Source organism: Carcharodon carcharias, chromosome 6 (assembly GCF_017639515.1).
Source record: "Carcharodon carcharias isolate sCarCar2 chromosome 6, sCarCar2.pri, whole genome shotgun sequence".
Lineage (NCBI taxonomy): Eukaryota > Metazoa > Chordata > Chondrichthyes > Lamniformes > Lamnidae > Carcharodon > Carcharodon carcharias.
This window is the reverse complement of record NC_054472.1, coordinates 182,624,583-182,651,118: the sequence shown is the minus strand read 5'-3', so window position 1 is coordinate 182,651,118 and position 26,536 is coordinate 182,624,583. Positions and strand designations below refer to the sequence as shown.

General features: G+C 41.3%; 1 protein-coding gene across 3 annotated transcripts in view; it reads right to left on the bottom strand.

Annotated features, from left to right (window-relative positions):
* Nucleotides 1-21,717, bottom strand: part of stk3 (serine/threonine kinase 3 (STE20 homolog, yeast)) — a 425,519-nt gene extending 403,802 nt beyond the window's left edge. For 2 of the 3 annotated variants that reach the window (XM_041190243.1, XM_041190244.1), the window contains exon 1: nucleotides 21,567-21,717. In XM_041190243.1, the coding sequence (XP_041046177.1) occupies nucleotides 21,567-21,589 (23 nt within the window). In that variant the 5' untranslated portion in view covers nucleotides 21,590-21,717. The remainder of the gene's footprint in view (nucleotides 1-21,566) is intronic. The other variant, XM_041190246.1, reaches the window with a different exon arrangement.
* Between the last annotated feature and the right edge of the window lie 4,819 nt (nucleotides 21,718-26,536).

Genomic DNA, 26,536 nt, shown 5'->3' with positions numbered 1-26,536 from the left:
TCATCTGACTTAATATCTCCTAATGTGGCTTGGTGTCATACTTTGTTTTGTAATGATCCTGTGAAACACTTTGGGACTTTTCATCACATTAAAGGCATTATATAAATATAAGTTCTTGTTGTTGTTATTTTGTATTGCATGTCTTGTTGTTGGACTTAATAATCAACGACTTATGTTTATACCAGAAAAGTTCTGCAAAACATTTGCCGTTAAATTAATATCTTTATTGCAATAATACTACTTCAAATATGGAATCTCTAGTTACCTTTGACTTGAACAAAATAAAAAACTTCCAATTCTGTATGAGGGAATTTATATTCCCAGGTTGTTTCCTTGGGTTTACTGGGCAGAGACCAAGGACCACAATTCCAGGCACGCCGAGTTTTTTTAAGTGCAAGAGCAAAGTAACAGGGAGACAGGCCTTACATGCTCAGTTTCCAGCATTTTTCTGCAGCTGAAGGAATCAGGCAGTGATGGTGTGGCACAGGATCAGGGTACAGCACAAAAGTGAGCCCATGTGACAAGGAGTGGGGAGCAGAAGGAGAGGAGGTCCGGCTCCATGCAACTGAAGTGCTGCCATTAGCTCAATGTTGCTAAGGTGGCTGGCGCTCAGGAGCCCTGGGAGCCGTTGGTAGCTCCATGCTGCTAAGAATTGAGGGTAGGAGCCCAGGGATGCCCAGGAGCTGGATTTTCTTGATGCAGTGGGGGGAGATTTGGGCTCTGGAAAGCCGAGCAGCAGTTGTTGGCAGCAGCATGGCTGAGAAGCTGGGACTATGCCTGCGTTTAGATGGTGGAGTGTAGCATGGCCAACACAGGGGACACAGTCTTGGTAGGAGGTCAGGTCAACTGGAAATGATAACGAAGAAGGCTGGACCTGGGAGCAGATTTGAGAGACTTCTGGAATAGTGTGCCTTTTGGATGAGGATTGTACCATCGAACTTGGGAATAGAGCTGCTGTCAACTGGGGATCAGATGAGTTCCTTGAAGGAGAAGAGCTGAAATTCACTAACAACTGGGTGGGATGCTGAGAAATTAGTGGGATCTATCTTGGTTGCATCTGCAGTTTTATGTGCAATTTGTGGTGTGTTCAAGTTTGCTTGTTAATTCGAGATGTTAGTATAAAAGAGAGATGATGTTGACTGTTTGCTTTGCTGACATTTGTATGGTAATTTTTCTTCCATTTGTTAAAAATTGTGGAATCTTGTGCTTTACTCTTTTAGTGAGTAACCAGCATTTCTAATTTCGTCCACTTCAAATGTTACTGGTCCCTAACCAGATTGTAACAAAATTTGTGGGGGTGGGGTGAGGAGAGGGGCCTGGTCTGGGATCGTAACAACGGAAAAGCTACATAAAGCTGTCCACATGTATCACTCAGCAGCCACAACCCCATTCCTCAGGGGAGGTGGTAGCATAGCGGTATTATCACTGGACTGGTAATCCAGAGACAGAGGGTAATGTTCTCAGGACTCAGATTCGAATCCTACCATGATGATGAACGTGTCATAAAAATCCATCTGGTTCACCAATAACCTTTAGGGAAGGAAATCTGCTGTCCTTACCTGGTCTGGCCTATATGTGACTACAGACCCAAAGCAATGTTGACTCTTAAATGCCTTCCCAAAAGGGGCAATTAGGGATGGGCAATAAATGCTAGCCTGGCCTATGATGTCCACATCCAAGAACAAATAAAAAAAAAGTCCAACCCAGCTCTTTCTAAACCTATCCTTGGGGGAAAAAACAACTTTCTAATTCAATTACAATTGCACTTTCAAAGTTATCTGGCCTTTGGTCATGTGTTTGATGTCCCTGTCCCTAATAAAACCATTACTCTCTCTCACCCTGGCAATTCCCCTTGGTATGGCCCTCATTTCTGCTCCTTTAAGCCCAAGGGGCACAGATCTTTTTTCCCACCACCATCCTCTCCCTCCACCCTACCCCCACTAGGGCCATCTGTCACTTTCCAGAGTGCTTACCCTGGTCCTGCCATTATCACATTCTGCTTTCCAGTCTTCATGTCACCATTAGCATCTCCTTTTGCCAGTACCACTACCATTAACACCCTATTGATCTTTTGTTTGTGACATCTTTCGCAATCCCTCCTTTGCCTCCACCTATCGCTGGCCTTCTATTCAGCTCCACCTGTTCCGCCCCCCCTTAAAACATTATATATTTCACCACATTTCTACTTTTTAGTTCTGAAGTGTCATATGGACTTGAAACGTTAACTCTGTCTTTCTCTCCACAGATGCTGTCAGACCTGCTGAGCTTTTCCAGCATTTTTTGTTTTTGTTTCAGATTTCCAGAATCTGCAGAATTTGCCCTTATTTGCCCTTCATTGCCTAGCAGAACAATCCAAGGTTGCAAGTCAAAGCGGCAGCATTCCAATGGCTCAAGGCTGATGCCCAACGACAAACCCAAAAGACAAGGGAATGTGGTGAGAAGAGAAAGCCCAAGAGATCAAACAATATGCTGACCATCATAACAAGAGCAGTTTTTTGAAGTCACCAGGACAACCTATAAACTAAAGTCAAGTAGACAAAATTCACTTTGCTCTCAGGATGGTATTTCTCTTCTTAAAGGATGACAACACCATCCGTCAACACTGGAGAGAACATTTTTAGCAACTCAACTGTGAATCCACAGCGGCAGCTAATACCCTCCAGGCTATCCCCCTTTGTACTCTGTAGTAGAATCCATAGGTGAGCCACTATTGATGGGAAATCTATCAAATGAATTAAAAACAATAAAGCCCATGACCCTGATGGTATCCCAGCTAAGGTCTTCAAAGCTGGTGGGTATTTACTCACAGCATGACTGCATGGAGTCTTTGATATGTATTTGGGAGGAAAAAGACATCCCTCCCCGTGAAGTATTTCCCTCTTGTCCTTCGCAGGGAAAATTCTGACACGCATTCTCCTGGATCATCTATTTCAAGTGGCTGAAGAAATCCTCCCAGAAAGTGTGGCTTTAGACCTTCCAGAGGAACCTCTGACATAGTCTTTGTTGTCAGGCAAATCCAAGAAAAATGTCAACACCACCAGGAACTTTTCATTTTATTGATGGACCTGACTATGATGAATCACGAGGCTCTGTGGATTGTGCCCCAAAGATCTGGGTGTCCAGGAAACCTATTACAATCTAGCAATTACTTCATGATGATATAACTGTAATTATCTGGAACAGGAGATCAGAAACAGACACCTTCAAAATCCAGACCTAGGTCAAGTAAGGCTGTGTGATAGCCCCAATATTATTTACAATCTACCTGACAGTGGCCATTCACCTCAAAGATCAACTGCTCTTTGGTGTCAGCATTAAATACCATCTGGATGGAAAACTCTAACGTCAGTCACCTCTGTGCCAAACTAAACTGACCACCATAGACATACATAATCTACAGTTTGCGATTACTGCAATGTCATTGCTCACTCTGCAGCAGATTGACAAGCCAGTCTCAATCTCTTAAATCTGCTAATAAACTTGTCCTTGAATGTTGCCAAAACAAAACTCACATCAACCTACACCTGGTCAGCCAAATATTCCACCTCCCGCAAATGTTGAAGGAGATATTCCGGAATATGTTGAGCACTTCCCATTCCTTGACAGCCCGCACCTCTCTCAAAACTCTGCCATTGACGAGGAGATCCAACACTGGATCAGCTGTACTAGTTCAGCCTTCCACAATCTACAGCAGCAAGGGTTTGACAACAAAGGCCTCCGCAAGTCAACAAACGACCTACTGGACAGAGCACTTGTCATCACCACACTCATGTACTGCAGTGAGACCTGGGCTGTGTATCAGTGAAACATAAGAGCACTAGGAAAATTTCATCAGCAATGTCTCCGCTGCATCCTCCAGATTCAATAGGAAGATTGTCGAGTAAACACTATTCTCCTTATGAAGCCATCTTCACAAGCAAAGAAAACATTTCAAAGACATTCTGAAGCTCTTCTTGAAGCACGACAGCATTGACATTAATGACTAGGAGGAACTTGCTGCCAATCGTTCAAAACTGCCACAACTTGTCCATCAAGCTGCATCACGCTTTTGAGTCACAACGTCTTAATGATGAAGCACAGCGGCAGCAGAGAAGGAAAGAAAAGGAAGCAAATCTTGCATTCCAGATCCCACTACCTCATGGGACATTCTGCCCCATTTGTCCAAAGATCTGTTAGTCAAGAATCAGCCTGTTCAGTCGCATGAAGACCTATGGCAGAAACCCGCAGCCCTGAATAGATGTCATTCTCAAATCGAGGGTCAGCTGACAACAACCAAATCTCACAAACTTAAGTTATGAAGGAGCTGAGTTTGTTCATAATGGGAGGAGAGACTTCAAAGACAGTCAAGGGAAATTTTCAAAGTTACATGAGGAGGCTTGATGAAGTTCACCCAGTTTATATTCATGAAGGGTACAAAATTAGGCAGATTTTTTTTTTAAATTCAAGGAGTAAATAGGGAATTCAAGCAGAGCTTTCACACCAAGCCTAATAAACATATGGAATACATTTCCAATGAATGTTGTTGAAGCAACCATAAATGGCTTCAAGGGAAAAATAGATACATTTTAAAGAATGGATTGTGGGATTTGGTGAGAAGCCAAGAAAGCAGGTCAACTAAAAAGGAACAGGTTTGTTGGACCAATCATCAATACTTATAAAATGTCCTATGTTCCTTTCAGTATGATGCTAAGTGAAAACATTTTTAACACAAATAAAAGTTGATGCAACACTGAAAATGAATATGGGACTGATGTATTACCACAAACCACTACATGTAATTAATATACTATGAAAGCAAAGCAGGTGAAATTTGCAAGCGTAAGTTTAGTCTAACTCATAAACCTCTAAAATGAAGAACAAATAGAAGCCAAATCTAACAGATCCAACAGTATCTGATTTCTCTGTTTTAGATTTACACAATTGCTGAATAAAATAATTCGACCTGACCTCGGCATACAATAAAAGCTCCATGGAGAGACAGCTCTTAGGAATTCCTTAGACAATACCTATACACAACACAGAAATAGGAGACAGGTTCATGGTAGTGGCATTTAATAGAATTGTATCACAAACTCCATAAAATTACAATAACTAGTTCACAGAAAGCAACTGACATCTGCCAGCTATCTGGATTGGCAGCAATCCATGGCATCAGCCAGAGGTTGTTTCATCCTTTTGAGCTGCAGGCAATGGTACTCAATGTGAAACGCACTAAAATTCTATCCTGCAGGTGGTTTATTCTTTGATTCTTTCAACTGTCCAGTATTATCTGGAAAAACAAACACTCTTTTCTCATAACTAATGATTGCTGCATCAGTGCCACTAGCCTTAAGTTACTATTAAAGTACGGTCACCAAGTGGTCACAGCAATTTGATACTCAGCAGAACCATTATCTTGATTGCAAACTCACATGATTTTTTACTTAATACAAGAGGAATTACAGAAACCACACAATTCAAACCAAACATCTGACTTTTTTGTTTCTTCCTCTGAACTATACTCTTTTAATTGTAGCCAACTAATAACCACAACCTACTGGCAATATCTAGGCTTTTCTCTTCATTCCAATTGAAAAGGAGGTCACGAAGGATGAATTAGCCATCACCTGAAAAATTAAGACGACAAATTCTATCCATCTGGAATATCTGAATTTCCAAAACTTCAACCTTGCGCCCATCTGTTCTGCAGCCTTCATCTCCTATATTAATCTAATAAATAATTATCTGGGCTTCTGTCCAAAGATATATCCTGTGCTTTCTTTATGAAAAACACCCATGTCTCAATTTATTCTCTTATGTTATTGCTTATATAGATGTTGTTTTATAGATTTTTTTTTAAACTTCACTCTGTTCTGAATGAAAAGTGAAGACAATAGTGACAAGGCCTTTTTCCAATATGTACAAAAGAACCAAACAATTTCACTACTTGCCACATAATTTGGCCTCTTCCTCTATGTCAAAAAACAGCATCAATAGCAATTTGAACTGTGACTGCAGGAAAATGATTTATACCAATGCTGTCGTCTTGCCGCACAAGGTTGCAAGGTCTCTTTGGTCTATAAAAAGTTGCACTTTTATTTAGTAAACTGCCACCATTTTGATTTTCAGGGAGGAAAAGAAAAATTGTTTCCTTCAAAGCCCTAAGACTATTTCACATTCTTTACCATTTCCTAAACACAGTACTACATTTCATAAAGCTACATGAGTAATTAAATTTGTAACTATCTCTAATATTGATAATGGAACTAAGCAACTGAGCAGCAACGCATTTTATGAAATTAAAAAAAAAAATCTTTTTAAATAGCAAATTACCGTACCTCCATTTTCTGGAGCTTCAGTGGAAAGGGACAAGCGATTTCAAACAAAAAAAATCCTATTGATAATCTATATCCAACTCTGAAGCAGGTGATACTTTTCCAAAAAAAGGGAAAAGTGAGTTTTGAAATACTTATAAACTAATATTTGTCTGATACCAACATGGAAAAGGGGTGTTAAATTACTCATCCACAAAATTATACCCTCAATCTCTCTCTCTCTTATACACACTGTTTTACACATTATTTCAGTTTTTGAATATATTGTACATGATACATGTTACATTATAAGCCACAGAGTACAAGAATGTATTCTAGTAAACAGCTACTACACAATTGAGTAATAACTGAAATAAACATTCAACAGGTCATCAAAACTTCTGGATTCAAGCGCAAGTAAGACATGCTGTAAAAACCATCTGCAACATAAATGGCTGCCATTGTGGAATGATGAGACCTAAATCAGAGCTTAAAGACACAGCATCCTGGTCTGGAAATGGTTACTGCAAAAGTACTTGTTCATACAGATACCAACTCCTCTTTGTACAGATACCTGAGGCTATGCCTTCTGCATGAATGAATAAATGAGTCCATTAGAATACACAGCAATTCCCTTGATCGTTTAGTAGACAAATCAGTCCCTCAAGTCCATTTCACCATTCATGTAAATTCTGGCTGCTCAATACCTCAATGGCATTTACCTTCCTTTGCTCCACATCCCTTAATATTCTTATCAAAAAAATCTCAGTTATGAATTTTTGAAATTCAACAAATTTAGGCAGCTGTCCTGATTTTCACCACTATTTATATGAAGTGCTTTCTGACATCACTCTGAACAGTTTAGCTTAAATGTTAGGGTAATTTCCCGCTGCTCTGGACTTCCCCACCAGAAGAGCTAGTTTCTTTCTATCTTTATCTACCCCATCAGATACTTTAATCATCTTAAAAGACTTCAATTAGACCAATCTTCTAAAGGCAATAAACAAAAGCTACCCTATGTGACCTGTCCACATAATTTATCCCTTTTCGTCCCAATATCATTCTTGTGAATCTGCACTGCACCCCCTTCAAGGCAAATATATTCTTCCCAAGATGCAATGTCCAGAAGTGAACACAGTGCTCCACATGCAGTCTAACCAGACTTTATACAACTATAGCTTATCTCCCACCTGTTTGTATTTTAGCCATTGGAGGATAAAAGCTAATACATTCCATTAGCCTTTTTAATGATATTTTTCTGTACATATTCACTAGCTTTTAGCAAATTATATACATGGACGCCTAAATGTCTCAGTTCCTCACTTCTCACTTGTTATAAAATACTGATTTACCCTTCTTCTGTCCATAATGAATGACCTCACATTTCCCCACATTGAACTCCATCTGCCGCAGTTTTGCCCACTCACTTGAATCTACCAATTGTCCCTTTGTTCTCATATACACTACTTACTCTACCATCATTTTAACCAAGTCACTGATAATTAGTGAAACACTGGGGCTCAAGTACATCTCCCTGTAGGACATCACCAGTTACTGCTACCAATAGAAATACATACCCTTATCCATACCTCTGAAATAATTCTCTCCTCCTCCTTCAGGTGCCATACCCTAAGAGGGCGTTGGCAACCATAGGCTTCCATTGGATTGCCTTTGCCTTCTGTGACATGGCTGATTAGGAAACTCTCCCGCTCTTTCCCACCAGTCATCCAGTGTACTGGAAGGATTTAGAGGCTGATAATCGACCCGTTTGGCCATGTTTTCAATACACCTTCTGTGGCCATCAAGTCCTGAAGTGCTCCGGGTTCAAGTCCCATCCCAGTACTTGATAGCCAAGGAAGGTGCATTCATAACACCAAACAGGTCGAGTATCAACCGAAAAATCCTTCCAACACATGTCAATGGCAGGCTGTAAAAGTGGGACGGATTCCTGATCAGCCATGTAATGTGGAACACTCTCGCAAATGGCAATTGATGTCACATCAATTAATTTTAAATCTGAGAATACAGGGGAGTGTTACATATGCTGGGGCTACAGAGGGTGGAATGCAAGGCATAGTGTTACCAGTTAGCTTAGCAACCCTGGTCAGATCATTAACCCTTATCCAACACTGCATTCAAAACACTTCTGGCACTGACCTGCAACTTCATGACCTGCTGCCGTCACCATATAGATTATCTAAAGACTTTCCTCTGCCTTGTGGGAAAATGGCATCCCCTCATGCTGATCTCTACCACAAATACTTCCAAAATAACATTCAAGAACAGAGATGACTTTGCAGGTTTACTTGCGCCTACCATTGTAAGATATCTTCAGTCTTAGTTAAAAGTGCATCTCCCCCTTAAGAGATGCCAGTTCCCTTTAAAAATAGAGTCAGAAACATCAGATATTCTCTTTTCACCCAGCCCCCATAAAACCTCCCTCCCCCAAGAATTAGGTAGGCTGCCAATCAAAAGTACTGGCAGCACTATTTAATGATAAGGATGCTTGGGGCATTTTACTTCAGGAAAGGCAGCATATAAATGCAAGATGTTGTTGAGGGAACTGACCAATCTTGCTTTTTTTTTGAAAATTCATTCGCAGGATGTAGGCTTTGTTGGCTGGGCCAGCATTTATTGCCCATCCCTAGTTGCCCCTGAGAAGGTGGTGGTGGTGAGCTGTCTTCTTGAACCGCTGCAGTCCATGTGGTGTAGGTACACTCACAGTGCTGTTAGGAAGGGAGTTCCAGGATTTTGACCCAGCGACAGTGAAGGAACAGCGATATATTTCCAAGTCAGGATGGTGAGTAAGTGACGCTTAAATGCGTTGATGCAATTGGATGAATGACACTGCCCCTGTCAGTCTGATAGCCTATTGACAACCATGGGACACTGTCTCAGGATATGGGGCGGGTCACTTATGGCTGAGACGAGGAGGAATTTCTTCACTCAGAGGGTGTTGAATCTTTGGAATTCTTTGCCCCAGAGGGCTGTGATGGCTCAGGTCATTGAGTATGTTCAAGACTGAGATCGATAGATTACTACATATTAAAAACAAAAAGGGATATGGGGATAGTGCAGGAAAATGGTGTTGAAGTAGAAGATCAACCACGATCTCATTGAATGGTAGAGCAGGCTTGAAGGGCTGAATAACCTACTGCTGCTCCAACTTATGTTCTTATAACAATTGCACTGAGATAGCTTCATTCTTTACCTCTGATGAAAGGCCACAGGCCTTAAATATTAACTCTATTTCCTTATTTACAGATGCTGCCAGACCTGCTTAGTATTTTCAACATTTCCTGGTTTTATTTCTGACACCTGCATTATCTTGCTTTAATTCCAGACTTTACCTGACAGGATATAAATGGACACTCGGATCAAGGATTCACATGACGGAAAATGCAGTTTCAGTCAAATAGCCCAAGCTGTAAACTTTTTATTACAATAACCCAACCAATCACAATGAAGGCCTCAGTGAAAAACCAAGTGTGGTAGCCTGGTATTGATCAAGGTATTGAGTGCATTCCTGAAGAATGAAACAGCTGTCTAATAGGACATGTGCCCAGATTTGCACCTCTTCATCCACTGAAAATACCAAATACAATACAGCAGCACATAGCTGTGGATTATACTAGCTAACTTCAAGGGTTCCATACATCTCGCTGTTGTAAATGCACAAAGTTGCCAGAAATCCTTTCTACACAGCCACCTCATTATAAATGGCTCATGTTATTTGAATCATTTTCACAATAAACAGCATGCCTGAATAAGTTTCAAGTGAAATGCCTCAAAGTTTATTTACAATAAGTTCTGCACCTGCACAAAATGTAATGACATTACTCTCTCATCTGCTGGCAAAGCAATGAAAATCTCAGAGAAATACTTAAGTTCAAACAAAAAAATATCCCCACACCATCCAAAACTGTTAAGGGCTCATGGGGAGAAGTATAAAAAAAAGTTTTTAAAAAAACAGGTCAATTTAAAGCCGGGGGGGGGGGGGGTCGAGAAACTGGCAAATTCGTCTCCTACCCATGTAGGCGATCGAAGATCAGAAATCACTCTGGTCCTGAATTCCCTCGTGTAACCTTTTGGAAGAGGTGACAAACTTACTGAAAAGTTCATTTATTTTTCACAAAGAAAACCAAAACTAATGGAGGCTTTTTTTTTTGACTGGTCCCACACAAAATACATCCAGAAATATTAGAAAATAAAGCATCGGTTGCCAAGATGTAAATGCTGGATTGCCACCCACCACCCCCTTCAACCAAAATCCAAGACCCTTATCTAAGTCATTTGGTTGATTTGCCTGCAAGCCACAAAGCCAGCTTGATTCATTCATACATGATGCAAGGCTTTCACTCATTTTCTTCTATTTGTTTATCTTACTTCAAGAAAAAGAGGTATGCTAACTAAAACAAACCTTCTTTGAAACAGACCAGCAACACATCATCTCAACTTCATGTTAACAACTTGAGGTAGGGGAAACAAAGGCAAGTGAAATGGAATGATGACAAATATCCACAAGACTAAAAGAGGGGGCACTGTTAAACATTGAGAACAAAGAAAGCTGCAAGGGAAAATCAATAAGATGGTGGAATGGGATAAAAGTGACAGATTGAATTCAATGCCATGATAAAATAGTTTCCTTGAATCCAACCTAACCCATATCCTCTGATAGGGAATTCCAGAACTAGGGGGCATAGTCGTAAAATTACAGCTAGGTCATTCAAGAGTAAAATCAGGAAGCACTTTTTCACCCAAAAAATAGGACATTAGAAATCTATAAATGCCTCAAAAGGATCAGTTCAAATCTTCAAGTCTGAAATCAATATTTTTTCTTAGGTAATAGTGGACGGGGAGCAAAGGTGGGTAAATTGAGTTAACACATAGTTATAGGCAGCCTTCCGTCTCTTAACAGGATGGTTTACGCCATGGTGGTCACCTGTGTTAAGCATCACCTGGTTGCGCACGTGCCCCACTCTGGATTGGCATACTCTGCCACAATCATGTCTCAGAACTGTCAGTGTCAATATGCACCATCTTCATATCTCATCTGCAGGTGTCCTTGTGGCTGAGGTATGGATGCCCAGGGGATTGTAACCCAGTGGGCAGTTCACCATAGAGGTCTTTGGGTACACGGCCATCATCCATCCAATGAATGTAGCTGAACTAGTGCAGACATCGTTGGCTTGGCAGTGAGTGTATGCTGGTGGAATCTGCATGTTTCAGGACCTCTGGGTTGATGACCTTGTCCTGCCAAGAGATGCTGATGATATGTTTGAGACAGTGAAGGTGCAAACTGTTCAGCCTTCTCTCCTGCCTAGCATGTTCTCCAGGTCTCATCACTGTAGAGGAATACACGGAGGACACAGGCTTCATAGGGTCGCAGTTTGGTGTTCTGTCAGGTTTGGTGTTCCAAACTGTCTGATTCGGCTTGTACATAACAGCTGCAGCTTTTGCGATGCATGTGATGATTTCAGCATTGCTAGTGATTGTGGAGCCTAGATATGTGAAGCTATCAGCAACCTCAACATCACATTGTCAATGCTGATAGAGGGCAATATGGCACCATCCTTCATCATGACATTTGTCTTCCTGATGCTGATGATCAAATCAAACTCTTTACTGGCATGAGTGTGTCTGTCCGTTTGCAACTGAAGGTATTCCTTGGTGTGGAATGCCAGTATGGCATCCTCAGAGTAGAACAACTCTCTGATGAGGACTTGATACACCTTTACCTTGGATCCCAGGCAAGCAAGCTTGAACAGCAGGTCATTTAAGACTGAGATAAGGAGGAATTTCTTCACTCAAGTGGTGATGAACCTTTGGAATTCTCTACCCCAGGGGGCTGTGGAAGTTCAATATTTGAGCATGTCCAAAACAGAAATCGACAGGTTTCTGGATACTAACAATATCAAGGCACATGGGGATAGTGAGCAAAAATGGCACAGAAGTAGCTGATCAGCCATGATCTGTTTGAATGGTGGAGCAGGCTCAATGGGCTGAATCATCTACTCCTTCTCTTCTTTGCTGTGTTCCATCAGCTCTGATATATAAGTAGACATCCCTGTAGATGACCTGAAGGAATATGTCAGCAGCAAAAAGAATATGCCAAAGAATGTTGGTGCCAAAACACAACCCTGTTTGACTCCACTATAGATTTAAAAGGGTTCCGATTTTGACCCATCATAGATGACCTTACCCATCACGTTGTCATGGAAAGGGTAGCTCACTAAGCAGCAACTTAAATAGACCACCTCTGCCCACATGGTCAAACATCTTAGACCATAAGACATAGGAGCAGAAATTAGGCCATTTAGCCCTTCGAGTCTGCTCCGCCATTCAATCATAGCTGATAAGTTTCTCAACCCCATTCTCCCACCTTCTCCCCGTAACCTTTGATCCCCTTACCAATCAAGAACCTATCTATCTCGTTCTTAAATACACTCAATGACCTGGCCTCCACAGCCTTCTGTGGCAATGCAAAGAAAGACTGAAAAACCTGGGGTTGTTTTCGGTAGAACTGAGAAGATTCTAGAATGATTTGATAGAGATGTTTAACATTATGAAAAGGATTGGACACTGCAGGCAAGAGACCGTTTCCAGTGACTGAGGAGTCTAGAGCAAAGGGACATAAATCAAAGATGAAAAGCAAGAGATTTATGTACTATCAGCTTTAATGGCCGAAGCAGGGACCATTTCAACATGCAAGAATAGGGCCCGGATTTTCACTGAATTGGAACGAGCCATTTAAAAATGGCAAGAGGGACCCGATTCCGGATTACCAAGCAACAATTTATGCCGACCAAGCCACAAAAAAGGGTCTTCATTATGTAAACACAAGAGCATAATTTGCTGAAAGTGAAAGACATAGATTGCCTTATGAGCCACTAGGGTACAGAGAAAGAGCAGATGATGCTACCAATTCATTTGTGACACTCAGATCCACAAGTGGATTAGCGTATTTTTAATTATGCAATAAAGACAAGAACGTATTTTATAATACAAGAATAGTTTTGACTGTGCAAGTTGCTCGATGCCATTTGATTTCACACTATTGCTCTTCCTTCCAATAACATTTTATTTGTCTTAGCCATCTTGCAATACACTGTGACACCATGTTTAATATTTAGGCAGTTCATCCACCCACACTATTATTGCAGCACCTGGTTCAATATTCTGGTCTCCATATTCCAAAACAGAATATAAAAGCAACAGAGAAGGTGCAAATAAAGATTTACACAGATGATACCAGACCAGAGAGATTATAACTATCAGAAAACTGTTTATAATCAAGCAGCCTGGGGTTCCTTCCTCTCGAAAGAAGGTAAATCAAAAAGTGTAGCATTCACATTGAATCTCAGATGCCAGTTGCCCTTGGGCAACTTCACAATTAGTCTGTCGAGAAGAAATTCACCTTAACCCCAATAATTCATGACTGTTGACATCTGAACAAGCCCCTCTCAATCTGACACTGAATGATGTCACAATCCAACATCATAACACCGTCAAACCATTCAGCATACTTATCCAGGAAGTTCTGAAATGGGATGTACACGTCAGTCCTATTGTTAAACAAGCTAACAAGCTTCAGAAGCGATGATGTAGAAAGCATTTTCACATTTTTTGTTTGCCCCGTACTAGAATACAGGACACTGGATTCATTGAGCAGAATGACAAAGCAGCAACATAAAGCCACTCAGAAAAGGTATGCAGAGACATTCTTGGGCCCAATTACCATAGTTACTCAGGTGCTTTACACAATTGTGGCATGGAGTCACTTGAGACAGATTCAATCAACTTCACCGTTCTTTCACGAGATCACTGCCGAACTCGCTTGTAACCCACAGATCTCATAGCGACTGCCAGCTACAGAACTTAAAACTGAATTAAGAGGTAAAACAACAAGTTCAATGCCATATCTCGTCCACATAATGCATGAACTCTAATGACTGATAAACTTTGATCCCTGAACTAACATAAAGACCCTAATCTTATTAATAACTAATGTTATTTTACTCTGCTGTATAATTTTTTGTATTTTTATATTTTACTTGTAAAAATTACTCGAAGGAAGGAAGGGACGGACAGACAAAAGGAAAGAAGGAAATAAACCTTTGATGAAAGGCTATGGGGGTAACCGAATAGAGGTATTTAAAATTAAGAGGGGATTCAATAAGGAAGAAGTAAAGAAGATATTGCCACTTGGGGGCTGTCCAAAACTCGGGGTCATATTGATAAACACCAATAAATTTAATAAGGAACTCAGGAGATTTTTTTCAGTGTTGAAAATATGGAACTCGCTACCTCATGGAGTGGCTGATGCACTTAACAGGGAGCAAGACAAGTACACAAGAGAGAAAGGGATAGAAGGATATTCTGGTTGGATACAATGAGAGGAGCATAAACACTTGCATAGGCTTGTTGGGTTGAATGACCGGTTTCTATGTTGTATAAGACACCCCTGTTCAAGAAAAGGTGTAAATACATTCCTAGTTACTACAGGCTGGTCAGTTTAACATCAGTAGTGGGTAAGGTTCTAGAAACAATAATCAGGGGGAAAAAAAAATCAAAAGAGTTAATAGCCAGCTGATGGTTGATGGCCAATACGGATTTGTAAAAGACAGGTCATGCTTGATGAACCTAATAAAAATTTTTGATGCAGTACCAGAGAAGGTTGAAGAAGAGATACTGTCTTGGATATCGTTTTGGATGCTGTCTATATAGATTTTAGGAAAGCATTTGACCAAGTACCATGTAAAAAGTCTGGTTAACAAAACTGATGCTCATGAAATAAGTGGGTCAGTGTCAGCTTGAATAAAAAAAATTTCTGAAGAACAGAAATAGAGGATTGGTTAGCTAACAGTGCACCATGGGTCATTTTCAGGTTGGAAAGATGTAACGTGGAGTGCCACAGTAATCAGTGCTGGGCCCTCAACTATTTACAATCTACATCAATGAGTTTTTTAATTCATTCACAGGATGTGGGCTTCGCTGGCTGGGCCAGCATCTGTTACCCATCCTTAGTTGCCCTTGAGATGGTGATGACAATTGAGTGGCTTGCTAGGCCATTGCAGGAGGAGTTTTTAAAGAGCTTACTGTGGGTTTGGAGTCACACGTAGGCCGCACCAGGTAAGGACAACAGATTTCCTTCCCTAAAGGACATTTTACAACAATTGACAATGGTTTCACAATTTTTTTTGGATTCAAATTGCACCATCTGCCATGGCAGGATTTGAACCCAGTTTTACCCTGGATTATTAGTCCAGTGACAATGCCACCACATCGCCTCCCCAGACTTGATAGTTAAGTAAGTTGTGAAGAGGATATAAGGAGTCTGCAAAGGGATATAGATAGGTTAAGTGAGTGGCAAATGGAGTATTACATGAGAAAATGTGAACATGTCCACTTTGGCATGAAGAATTTTTAAAAAGCAGCATATTATTTAAATGGGGAGATATTGCAGAGCTCTGCGTTTCAAAGGATCTGTGTGCCCTGGTACATGAATCACAAAAAGTTAGCATGCAGGTACAACAAGCTATACAGGCAAATGGAACGTTGTCACTTACAGCAAGGGGAATGGAATATAAAAGTAGGGATGTTCTGCTACAGTTGCATAGGGTATTGGTGAGACCACATCTAGGGGGCACCATCATTCAGGTGAGACAAGAAACTAAGGTCCTATCTGCTTTAGAGAGGTGGGCACAAAAGATCACATACAACAAGTTAAAAAGTTGAGAACTTCCATCGATCTCCCAGTAAACATAAATTAAAAAGAAAAAAAGGTTTATGTTTCTATAGTAACTTTCACAATCTCAGATGTCACAAAACACTATAGCCAATGAAGTACTTTTGATGTGTTTTAATGTTGGAATAATGCCAGCCAATTTACATATGGCAATCTACCCCAAACAACAATGCGATAATAACCAGGTAATGTGTTTTTCGTGATATTGTTTGAAAGATAAATGTTGGTCACAGTCCAGGGAAAACTCATGTTCTTCTTCAGTGACCTGAAATCTCTTACATCCTCCTGAGATGGCAGACAGGGACACAGTTCATAGAAACATAGAAAGATAAAATATAGGAGCAGGAGTAGGTCATTCGGCCCTTCGAGCCTGCTCTGCCATTCAATATGATCAAGGCTGATCATCTATCTCAACGCCATACTCCCACTCTCTCCCCATACCCCTTGATGCCTTTAGAGTCTAGGAGCCTATATATTTCTTAAATATATTCAATAACTTGGCCTCAACAACCTTCTGTGGTAGAGAATTCCACTGGTTCACCACCTTCTGAGTGAAGACATTTCTTCTCACCTCAGTCCTAAATGGCCTAAGCCGTATCCTGAGACAGTGACCCCTTGTCCTAAACCCAAAAGCCAGAGGAAATATCATCCCTGCATCCAGTCTGTCCAGCCCTGTCAGAATTTTATATGTTTCAATGAGATACCCTCTCATTCTTCCAAACTCCAGTGAATACAGACCTAGTTGACCCAATCTCTCCTCATGCAACAATCCTGCCATCCCAGGAATCAGTCTAGTGAACCATTGCTGCACTCCCTCTATGGTAAGTTTATCTTATCTTAGATAAGGTGATCAAAACTGAATACTCCAGGTGTGGTCTCACCAAGGTCCTGTACAGCTGTAACAAGACATCCTTGCTCCTGTGCTCCAAGCCCACTTGCAATGAAGGCCAACATGCCAATTGCCTTCCTAACTGCTTGCTGCATCCCTATTTCAGTGATTGGTGTACATTGACACCCAGGACCCTTTGTACATCAACATTTCCCAATCTATCACCATTTAAAAAGTACTCTGCCATTCTGTTTTTTCTACCAAAATGAATAGCTTCACACACATCCACATAATTCATCTGCAATGTATTTAGCCACTCACTCAACCTGTCTAAATCGCTTTGAAGCCTCTTAACACCCTCCTTACCATTCACATTCCCACCAAGTTTTATTTCGTCAGCAAAGTTGGAAATATTACATTTGGTTCCCTCACCCAAATCATTGATATACATTGTGAACAGCTGGGGCCCAAGCACTGATCCCTGCGGCACCCCACTGGTCACCGCTGGCCACTCCAAAAAAAGACCCATTTATTCCTAGTCTCTGTTTCCTGTCTGCTAACCAATTCTCAATCCATGCCATTATATAACCTCCAATTCTATATGCTTTAATTTTATACACTAAACTCTTATTTGGGACTTTATCAAAAGCTTTCTGAAAATCCAAATATACCACATCCACTGGTTCTCCCTTATCTGTTCTGCTGGTTACAGCCTCAAAAAACTCCAATAGGTTTGTCAAACATGATTTCCCTTTCATAAATCTATGTTCACTTTTCTAATCCCACTGATCTTTTCTAAGCGTCCTGTGCTTTATAATAGGCTCTAGCACTTTCCCTATTACCGATGTTAGGCTATCCGGTCTGTAATTCCGTTTTCGCCCTTCCTCCTTTAAATGGTGGGGTTACATTTGCAACCCCCCCCCACCTCCAATCTGCAAGGACTGTTCCAGAATCTACAGAATTTTGTAAGGTGACAACCAACGCATCCATTATTTCCATGGCCACTTCCTGGGTGCAGATAATCAGGCCCTGGGGAATTATCGGCTTTCGGTCCTATTAATTTCTCCAGAACTATTTTTGTAGTAATACTAATTTCCTTCAATTCTTCCTCCCTCACTAGATCCTTGGTTCCTCAGGAGTTATTTGTGTCTTCTTCTGTGAAGACAGAACTAAAGTAGTTGCTTAATTGCTCTGCCATTTCCTTGTTCACGATTATAAATTCTCCTACTTTGGATTGTAAGGGATCTACATTTGTCCTCACTAATCTTTATCTTTTGACATAAATATAGAAGCTTGTACAGTCCACTTTTATGTTCCTTGCAAGTTTACTCTCATATTCTATTTTTCCCCTCTTAATCAATCCCTTCGTCGACCTTTGCTGAATTCTAAACTGCTCCCAATCCTCAGGCTTGCTACTTTTTCTAGCAATTTTATATCACAGTATCTTCACAATGCAAGAGGCCATTCGGCCTATTAAGTCTGCATTGGCACTCAAAGAGCATTCCACCTCCTCCCACTCCCTTACCTTATTCCCGTAACCTTGCATGTTCTCCCTTTTCAGGATAATGAGGGGGTACTTGAAAATTTAAATGAAATATTGAGTTACCATCCAAGCAAGTGTCAAAATGATTTGAAAAAGCTATTGCAGTCACACAACCCTATTTGTGGAAATAAGTTGGGAAAAACACATTTAGCTAGACATGATGTATATATAGAAGTATCATCTTCAATAAGGCAACAACCTTGTAGATTAAATCCTGCAAAGTTATCACAAGTACTAAAATAAATTGATTTCATGCTTCAAAATGATATCGAGTCTAGTTGCAGTAACTGGAGTTCACCTAGTGTACTGGTACCAAAACCGGATGGAACACAAAAACTGTTGTGGACTATCGAAAGGTGAATGTGGTGACAAAAGCAGATTCATATGCTATACCACGGTTAGAAGATTCCATTGAGAAAATGGGACAATCGAAATTTATCACAAAGATTGACTTGCTAAAAGGATATTGGCAGGTGCCAAAGAGAGCAAAAGAGATATCAGCTTTCGTAATGCCAAATGGGCTATATCAATTTAAAGTCATGCATTTGGTATGAAGAATTCACCTGCAACATTTCAAAGACTGACAAAGCAATTGCAGGTCTAAGCAATTGTGCTGTTTAGATTGATGAGCTAATCGTTTTCAGCCAGACGTAGGGGGAGCATTTACAGCATCTGGAAAAATTATTTACTTGACTACAAGATGATAATTTGGTGATGAACTTGGCTGAAAGTGAATTTGCAAAAGCACAAGTTACGTATCTAGGCCATACCATTGGACATGGTAAGGTGGCTCCAAGAGATGCGAAAGTCAAGGCTATCATGGATTGCCCAATGCCTACAACAAAACAAGAAATTTTGAGATTTCTGGGCATGAGTGGGTTTACCAAAAATTTGTACCAAACTCTAGCCAATTGGTTGCTCCACTGACTGAACTATTAAAAAAGAACAAGAAGTTTCAATGGAAACTGCAGTGTCAGAAGTCATTCGATTATTTGGAAACTGAATTAACTAAGATAACCGTTTTGGCAGTGAACAATTATGCCAAGCAATTCAAGTTGGCCATTGACGCAAGTGATATAGGCATTGGGGCTGTACTGTTTCAAGAAGATGACACTCAAATTGAAGAACCAATGGGGTATTTTTCACGGAAGCTGAATGTACAACAGAGAAGATATTCAACAAACGAAAGAGACTTTGGGTTTAGTTTTAGCATTGCAGCATTGTGAAATTTATGTTGCAAACAATTCATCTGAAGCAATTATTTATACAGTCCATAATCCTTTGAAGTTTTTGGACAAATTTCGATACATAAGTGCAAGGCTTTTCAGATAGAGTCTATTATTAAAACCATTTCATCTACAGATTATACATATGGCTAGATGAGAAAATCTGTTTGCAGATACGTTATCATGAGTTAAAGCTCAAAGGAAAATTGGACATTTTTTAAAATCTGGGGCTTGAAATCTGGCATCTAGCAAGCAGAGAGCAAGCAATATGTTTATATTACTAATAAAATTGGTACTATGAAAGGAGTTTTGTTAGAAGAGATGGAGTTCAAAGGGGCTGATGATACAATGAGAATTTCCATTCAATGAACTGTGTTGGATATAACAGTTTTGTGTGTGCAGGGTAGAGGCAATGTAAGATCAAAGCAGCTGTAAGCCTACAATTGTCTCCACAAGAACCAAAATGAAAGGAACCTCATTGTGAATTTGTAGGGTGAAAATGCTATGCCTGCTGAAAGTCTGTGAGTTGCAGTTGCCTTTACGGAGATTAGTCTGGGAATTTGTTAAAAGTTATGAAAGTAGTAATTTGCAGCCATGCGTATATATTTAACTTGTGTAAATTAATAAGTGTCTCATGTATTTTGACATAAAACCTCTTGAGAACTGGTGGTCTGATTCCTGAATTTAGAGCTGCATCTCAAACATACAAAAATAAAAATATAGGTTTGACAGTTGTTTAAAGTTTCCCTCTGGGATTTTTAAATAACTCGGTTCCTTGGGGTACTGATCTAAAAATCACAGTCCAGGAATTCATCCACCACAGTATTGTTGCTAAATTGGTTTGCCCAATCTATAGGTAGATTAAATCACCCACCGTAGCATCCTTGTTACATGCATCTCTACTTTCCCATTTAGTGCCTTTCCCTACCTTACCACTACTGTTGGGAGGCCTATAGACAACTCCCATTAACACTTTCCACCCCTTGTTGCTTCTTAGCTCCACCCAGCTCAACACGTTATCTGAAAGTCAGCACCTCTGACAATTCGGCACTCCCTCACCACAGCACTGGAGTGGACAAGCTGAGACTGTTGTACTTAATTCTCTGGAGCATGACTTGAACCACCCTCTTCCCTCAATGAACACACCCAAATACAATTTATAATCGTTTGTCTCATATTTTTAATTTGTGGAACCCCCCCCCCCCCCCCCACCGTGTGAAAATTAGCTGCCACGTTTAGTTCCACAAACTGCAACAACACTTCAGCATTGCATCATTGGCCATGAAGTGCTTTGTGACATCTTGGAGACATAAAGCAGACAACATGAATGCTCCTTTTTCTTTGCCCAGATTGTTTAATGTCCTTTGACAAGGTACTGAAACATGTTGCTTTCTTCTCGAGTTGTCACCCACCTAAAGTGAAATCAGATGAACCACCAGAGTACATCCTAAGAGCACATCCTATCAGGTACATAATCCACCCAAATTAATCTATCTCGGACAAGTTTATGCTTTTAACATCCCCCCCACCCCCCACCCCCCAATTCTCCTCCTCCTCCTCCTCCCTCTTTCCCCAGTCAGTAAGTTTTTACAGCACTTCAGTGCAGATCAACAAAGATAATTTTGAAAACAAGCTAAAAAAAATTAATGGTTACTTCTATTTGGGCGGCAACACGCAGTATTTAAAAACACTAAAACAAAAACAGGAATTACCTGGAAAAACTCAGCAAAAAACACTAGACCTTTAATGACTTTTCAGACTGATTTCATCAAGAAAATACACACAAATGTAAAACTGCAGGGAGTTGAGAAAAAATCTGTGCAAAATGTACAGCTTCTTCCTGCAAACACCCATCATAATGCATTCTATGTCATGCAGGGGACCCCACCCCCCGCCCCCTTGACGTCTCCAAAGGGGTTGTCAGTACCTTTTCGGCGCCGACGGCTCCATGGCTGTAATGACGCCTTTTAAACGTGTGACGGTTAGAAAGGCAGTTGCGACGGTTAAACTTTCAAACCGCCATCGTTCCGGCAGCAGCGGCCAGCCACTTGCCCGGCTCGACTGACGTCACGGCGCTCAGCTCGACCCAACCTGCTCCTGCTGCTGCTTGGTACCCGCCCCTCCTCCTTCACAATCCCGTTGGCCCTCGCGCCGGAAGTCACCCTCGCCAGTGCGCCAACTGTGTGGCTGCTATGAGCTGTCAATCACCTGCGCAGATTAGGATGAACCCATGTTCCCCGGTCCGACCACCCCCCCCCCGCTTCTTCCCTCTACTCTCCTCTCCTCTCCCGGTCAGGCTGGCCTCAGAGCGCAATAGAGAATTCTGGGACAATCCTTGGGCCAAACGAAGCCTTGATTAATTAATTTTTGTTTAAAGAGGCAGAAATGTCGTGGACACAAAGTAATTGGCTGTATTAAAATGGTTGCCAACTCTAGCTGGACATATGCCGGGAGATGCCATCACATGACCTCCTACCGCCAACTGCCCGGCCCACAGACTCCTATTGGTCGTCCAACATGTCCATCATCACAGAGCCCCGCCTTCCCAAGTGCAATCGGAAAGTGGATTGGAGCCTCATTATCCCATTGAATGATTCAATCAAACAGCTCTTTTTCCTATTTCCAATTTTTAAAAATTCTTTCATAGTCACTGGCTAGGCTAGCATTTTTATTGCCCATCTCTAGTTGCCCTTGAGAAGGTGTTGGTGAGCTGCCTTCTTGAACCACTTCAGTCCATGTAGTGTAGGTACAGCCACAGTGCTGTTAGGGAGAGAGTTCCAGGACTTTGACAGCAATAGTAAAGGAATGGTAATATATTTTCAAGCCAGAATGGTGTGTGGCTTGATGGGGAAGTTGCAGGTGGTAGTGTCCCCATGCATCTGCTGCCCTTGATCTTCGAGGCAGTAGAGATCGCACACTTGGAAGATGTTATCAAGGGAGCCTTGGTGAGTTGCTGCAGTGCACCTTGCTGTCATTGTGCATAGGGGGTGGATGTTGAAGGTGGTGGGTGAATGAGCTGCTTTGTCCTGGATGGTGTCAAACTTCTTGAGTGTTGATGGAGCTGCACTCATCAAGGCAAATGGAGAGTAATCCCTCACACTCTTGACTTGCTCCTTGTAGATGGTAGCCAGGCTTTGGCAAGACAGGAGGTGATTTACTCGCCACAGAATTCCCAGCCTCTGATCTGCTCATGCAGCCACAGTATTTATGTGGCTGCTCCACTTCAGTTTCTGGTCAATGGTAACCCCCAGGATGTTGATAGTGGGGAATTCAATGATGGTAATGCCATTGAATGACAAGGGAAGACGATTGGATTCATTTTTATTGGAGACGGTCATTGCTCAGCATTTGCCTGGCACGAGTGTTACTTAGCTCTTATCAACGCAAGTTTGAATGTTGTCCAGGTCTTGCTGCATATGGGCCTAGACTGCTTCAGAATCTGGGGAGCCACAAATGGTGCTGGACACCATGTAATCATCAGCATACATCCCCACTTCTGACTTTATGATGGAGGGAAGTTCATTGATGAAGCAGCTGAAGATGTTTGGGTCTAGGACATGACTCTGAGGAGCTCCTGGTGATGTCCTGGGACTGAGATGATTGACCTACAACAACCATGATCATTATTTTAATAACTAGCAAACAAAAGTGTTCAAAGATTTTTTTAAACCTGCAATTTTTTTAATGGGTCTCTGATTTTTCACTGGGTTGCTCACAGCAATGTCATGTCAGGGACAATATCCTTAAATTCCTGGACGTTCCAGAGCAATGCTGGTGGTTTGGCACCCCTAGGTATATTTTAAATATGTGTTTACAGACCTGGCCAGCTTTTAATTCCCTTTATGAGAAACCAGATGGTTGAGTTCATTGAGTTTTTTGATGTGGTAACAAATGTGGTTGATGAGGGTAATGATGTATAACGCCTATAATAATATCTTGTAAGATTTTCCCCATTTTACCCGTCGGCGCACGGGGCCTGACCCAGCACGCCGAACGGAAAATTCTGGCTAAGGTGTCTAAACAGAGTAGATAGAAAAACTGTTTCCATTGACAGAAGGGTCAAAAACCACATGTCACCAGTATAAGGTGAATAACAAAAGAATCAATGGCAGCCTGAGGGAAAACTTTTTTACGCTGCACGTTGTTAGGATCTGAAATGTACTGCCTGAAAGTATGGTGGAGGCAGATTCAGTTGTGATTTTTAAAAGGGAAATGGACAGTTATCTGAAGAGGATAAAATGCAGGGCTGTTGTGAAAAAGTGGGAGAATGGAACTAGCTAAATTGCTCTAGCAGAGAGCCAACACAGACATGATGGACCAAATGGCCTCCTTTTGTGCAGTAACCATTCTATGAAGGACTAAAACATAGATTGGACCACCACCAAGGTTTAAAAGAGATTTTTTCCATTTGTTCATGGGCTGTGGGCATTGCTGACAATGTATTTATTGCCTTTCCCTAATTGCCCATGAGAAGGTGGTGGTGAGCCACCTTCTTGAACTGCTGCAGTCCACATGGTGTAGGAACACCTACAATGCTATTCGGGAGGGGTTCCAGGATTTTGACCCAGCAACAATGAAGGAACAATGATATTGTTCCAAGTCAAGATGGTGTGTAACTTGGAGGGGAACTTGCAGGTCATGGTGTTTCCATGTGCCTACTGCCCTTGGTCTTCCAGGTGGTGGAGGCTATGGGTTTGGAAGATGCTGTCAAAGAAAGCAATGGTAAGTTGCTGCAGTGCATCTTGTAGATGATACACAATGGGGCTTCCATGGTGGAGGGAGTAAATGTTTAAGGTGGTGGTTGGGGTGCCATTCAAGTGGGAGTAGGTGAAGATATGGTAAAACAGATTAAGTGACACTAAGCTTAGGTTTTTAAAATTTCATTTTTCTGTTAATGCGCTGCCTGGGATTGGAAAGGGGTAATTAGCTCTATAGTTATGAAGTCATGAAAAAGTATAAGTTTGAGCAGTTATACAAACCGTGATTTCAGCACAGTTTGGATGTGCACTGGCTATGATGATAATATCAGCAAAACGCAGAAAGACAAAGATTAGAACAGAGCAAAGTTAGGTGTTAGGCGTGGAGAAATCATCCCCTATCAGAAGACAAACAATTTCCTTTTTCCCGCTTACCTCAACCAACACCCCCTCCCAAAGCCCCACATGAGTGCAAGCAGTTTTATTAGTAATGTGTATTGAAGCCTTTGACATTTGACATACTTGGAGTTTATTTGAGAATGAAAAGGTTTTGAGGAGCAGAAAAATTTCTAGCATGAAAGAGGAAGTTTAGCTGTTATAATTCAGCCTTGGTCTAACAGTACTCCCACCTCTGAGTTGAAGGACATTTGTTCACACACCCATTCCTGGGGCTTGAGCATGCTAGATAGATAGCCAAGCAGTACTGAGCAAGTGATGCTGTATTGAAAATGCCACCTTTTGAATCTGATCTTAAACCAAGGATCCCTATGCCCTCTCAAGTTGACATGAAATATTGCATTGCATTATTCAAAGTAGAACAGGGAAGTTCTGCCTTGAACCTCGACTGACATTTATCCTTCAACAAACATGAATAAAACAAATTATCTGGTTATTACTGTCTCATTCTGTTTGTGGTGGTGACTCAGGGAGTCTAAGTTGCTTTCGCAACATGCAATTTTACATGTTATTGCCTGGAGCTACAGATAGAGATGGTAGAGGGTCCAACTTTCTTTCCATCTCATGGCTAATCAGGAATCTCTCCCACTCCTACACCTGCCACTGACGTGTGTTGGAAGGATTTGCAGGTTGATAAGCCTGCAGGATTGGCCACATTATGAATGCACCTTCCTTGGCTGTCAAGTTCTGGGGTCAGACTCGAACCCAGAGCTTCTAACTCGGAGGCAGGCACAGTACCACGGCTCCACAAGACCTCCTCCACTATGTTTGTGTGGGTTCCTATATGCAAAATGGCTACTTACAAATATAAACATATTTCATTGATTGTAATGGGACATTATGAGGTCATGGGATATGCAAGGTTAATTTTTTTTGTTAAGAAGACAGCAATAGTGACAATATCTTGTGGTCCTGTTTTCCTATTTTAAAGAAATGCTCATGGTTAAGCTTCACAATGCAATTATTATTTTATATTCCTGAATATGTTCTTCCCCTTCCCTGAGGTGGGAGATATTAGGTTAATCACAAGACACACAACTAATTGCCTTTGAAGAATTGAAATAACAAGTTTATTATTTCTATGTCAAGGGGATTTGGAGAGGATTTAATATCCTATGATGCTGTGATTCAGTGCAAAAGGAGAAAATGTTATGTGATCTGAAGAAATTTATTGAATAGAATCATAGAAAGCTTGTGGCACAGAAAGAGGCTACTTGGCCCATTATGGCAGCTGCTCCCCAACCTAATACCACTTTCCAGCATTTGGTCGTAGCCCTGCAGGTTACGGCACTTCAGATGCATATCCAGACATCTTTTAGATGAGGTGAACGTTTGTGCCTCTACTATCCTTTGAGGCAGTGAATTCCAGACCCTCAGCAGAATTACCTGAACACAGTAAAGGCATTTAGAACATAAGTGGAGGAGGTGATTAATCAAAAAATGAGCCTTTTACTACAGAATAGATAGTGGCAGTTGAAAGGAAACTAGAAAGATGTGAGCATGGCTTTGGTGCAGCAAACCTATTGGCCGGAATTTTCCAGCCCCTCGCGTTGGCGGGATCTTCCAGTCCCACTGATGTGAATAGAGATTTCAATGGCTCGCCAGCCCCGCCTGGAAAATTCCAGCCATTGTAGCTCATTTAAAAATGCATGGTACCACACATTTCCAAAGGAGATGTCCAAAACCGTGACAACTGATCAATCCAGCGTTCAACAATAGGAGTTGCTAAGGCACACTGCATAAA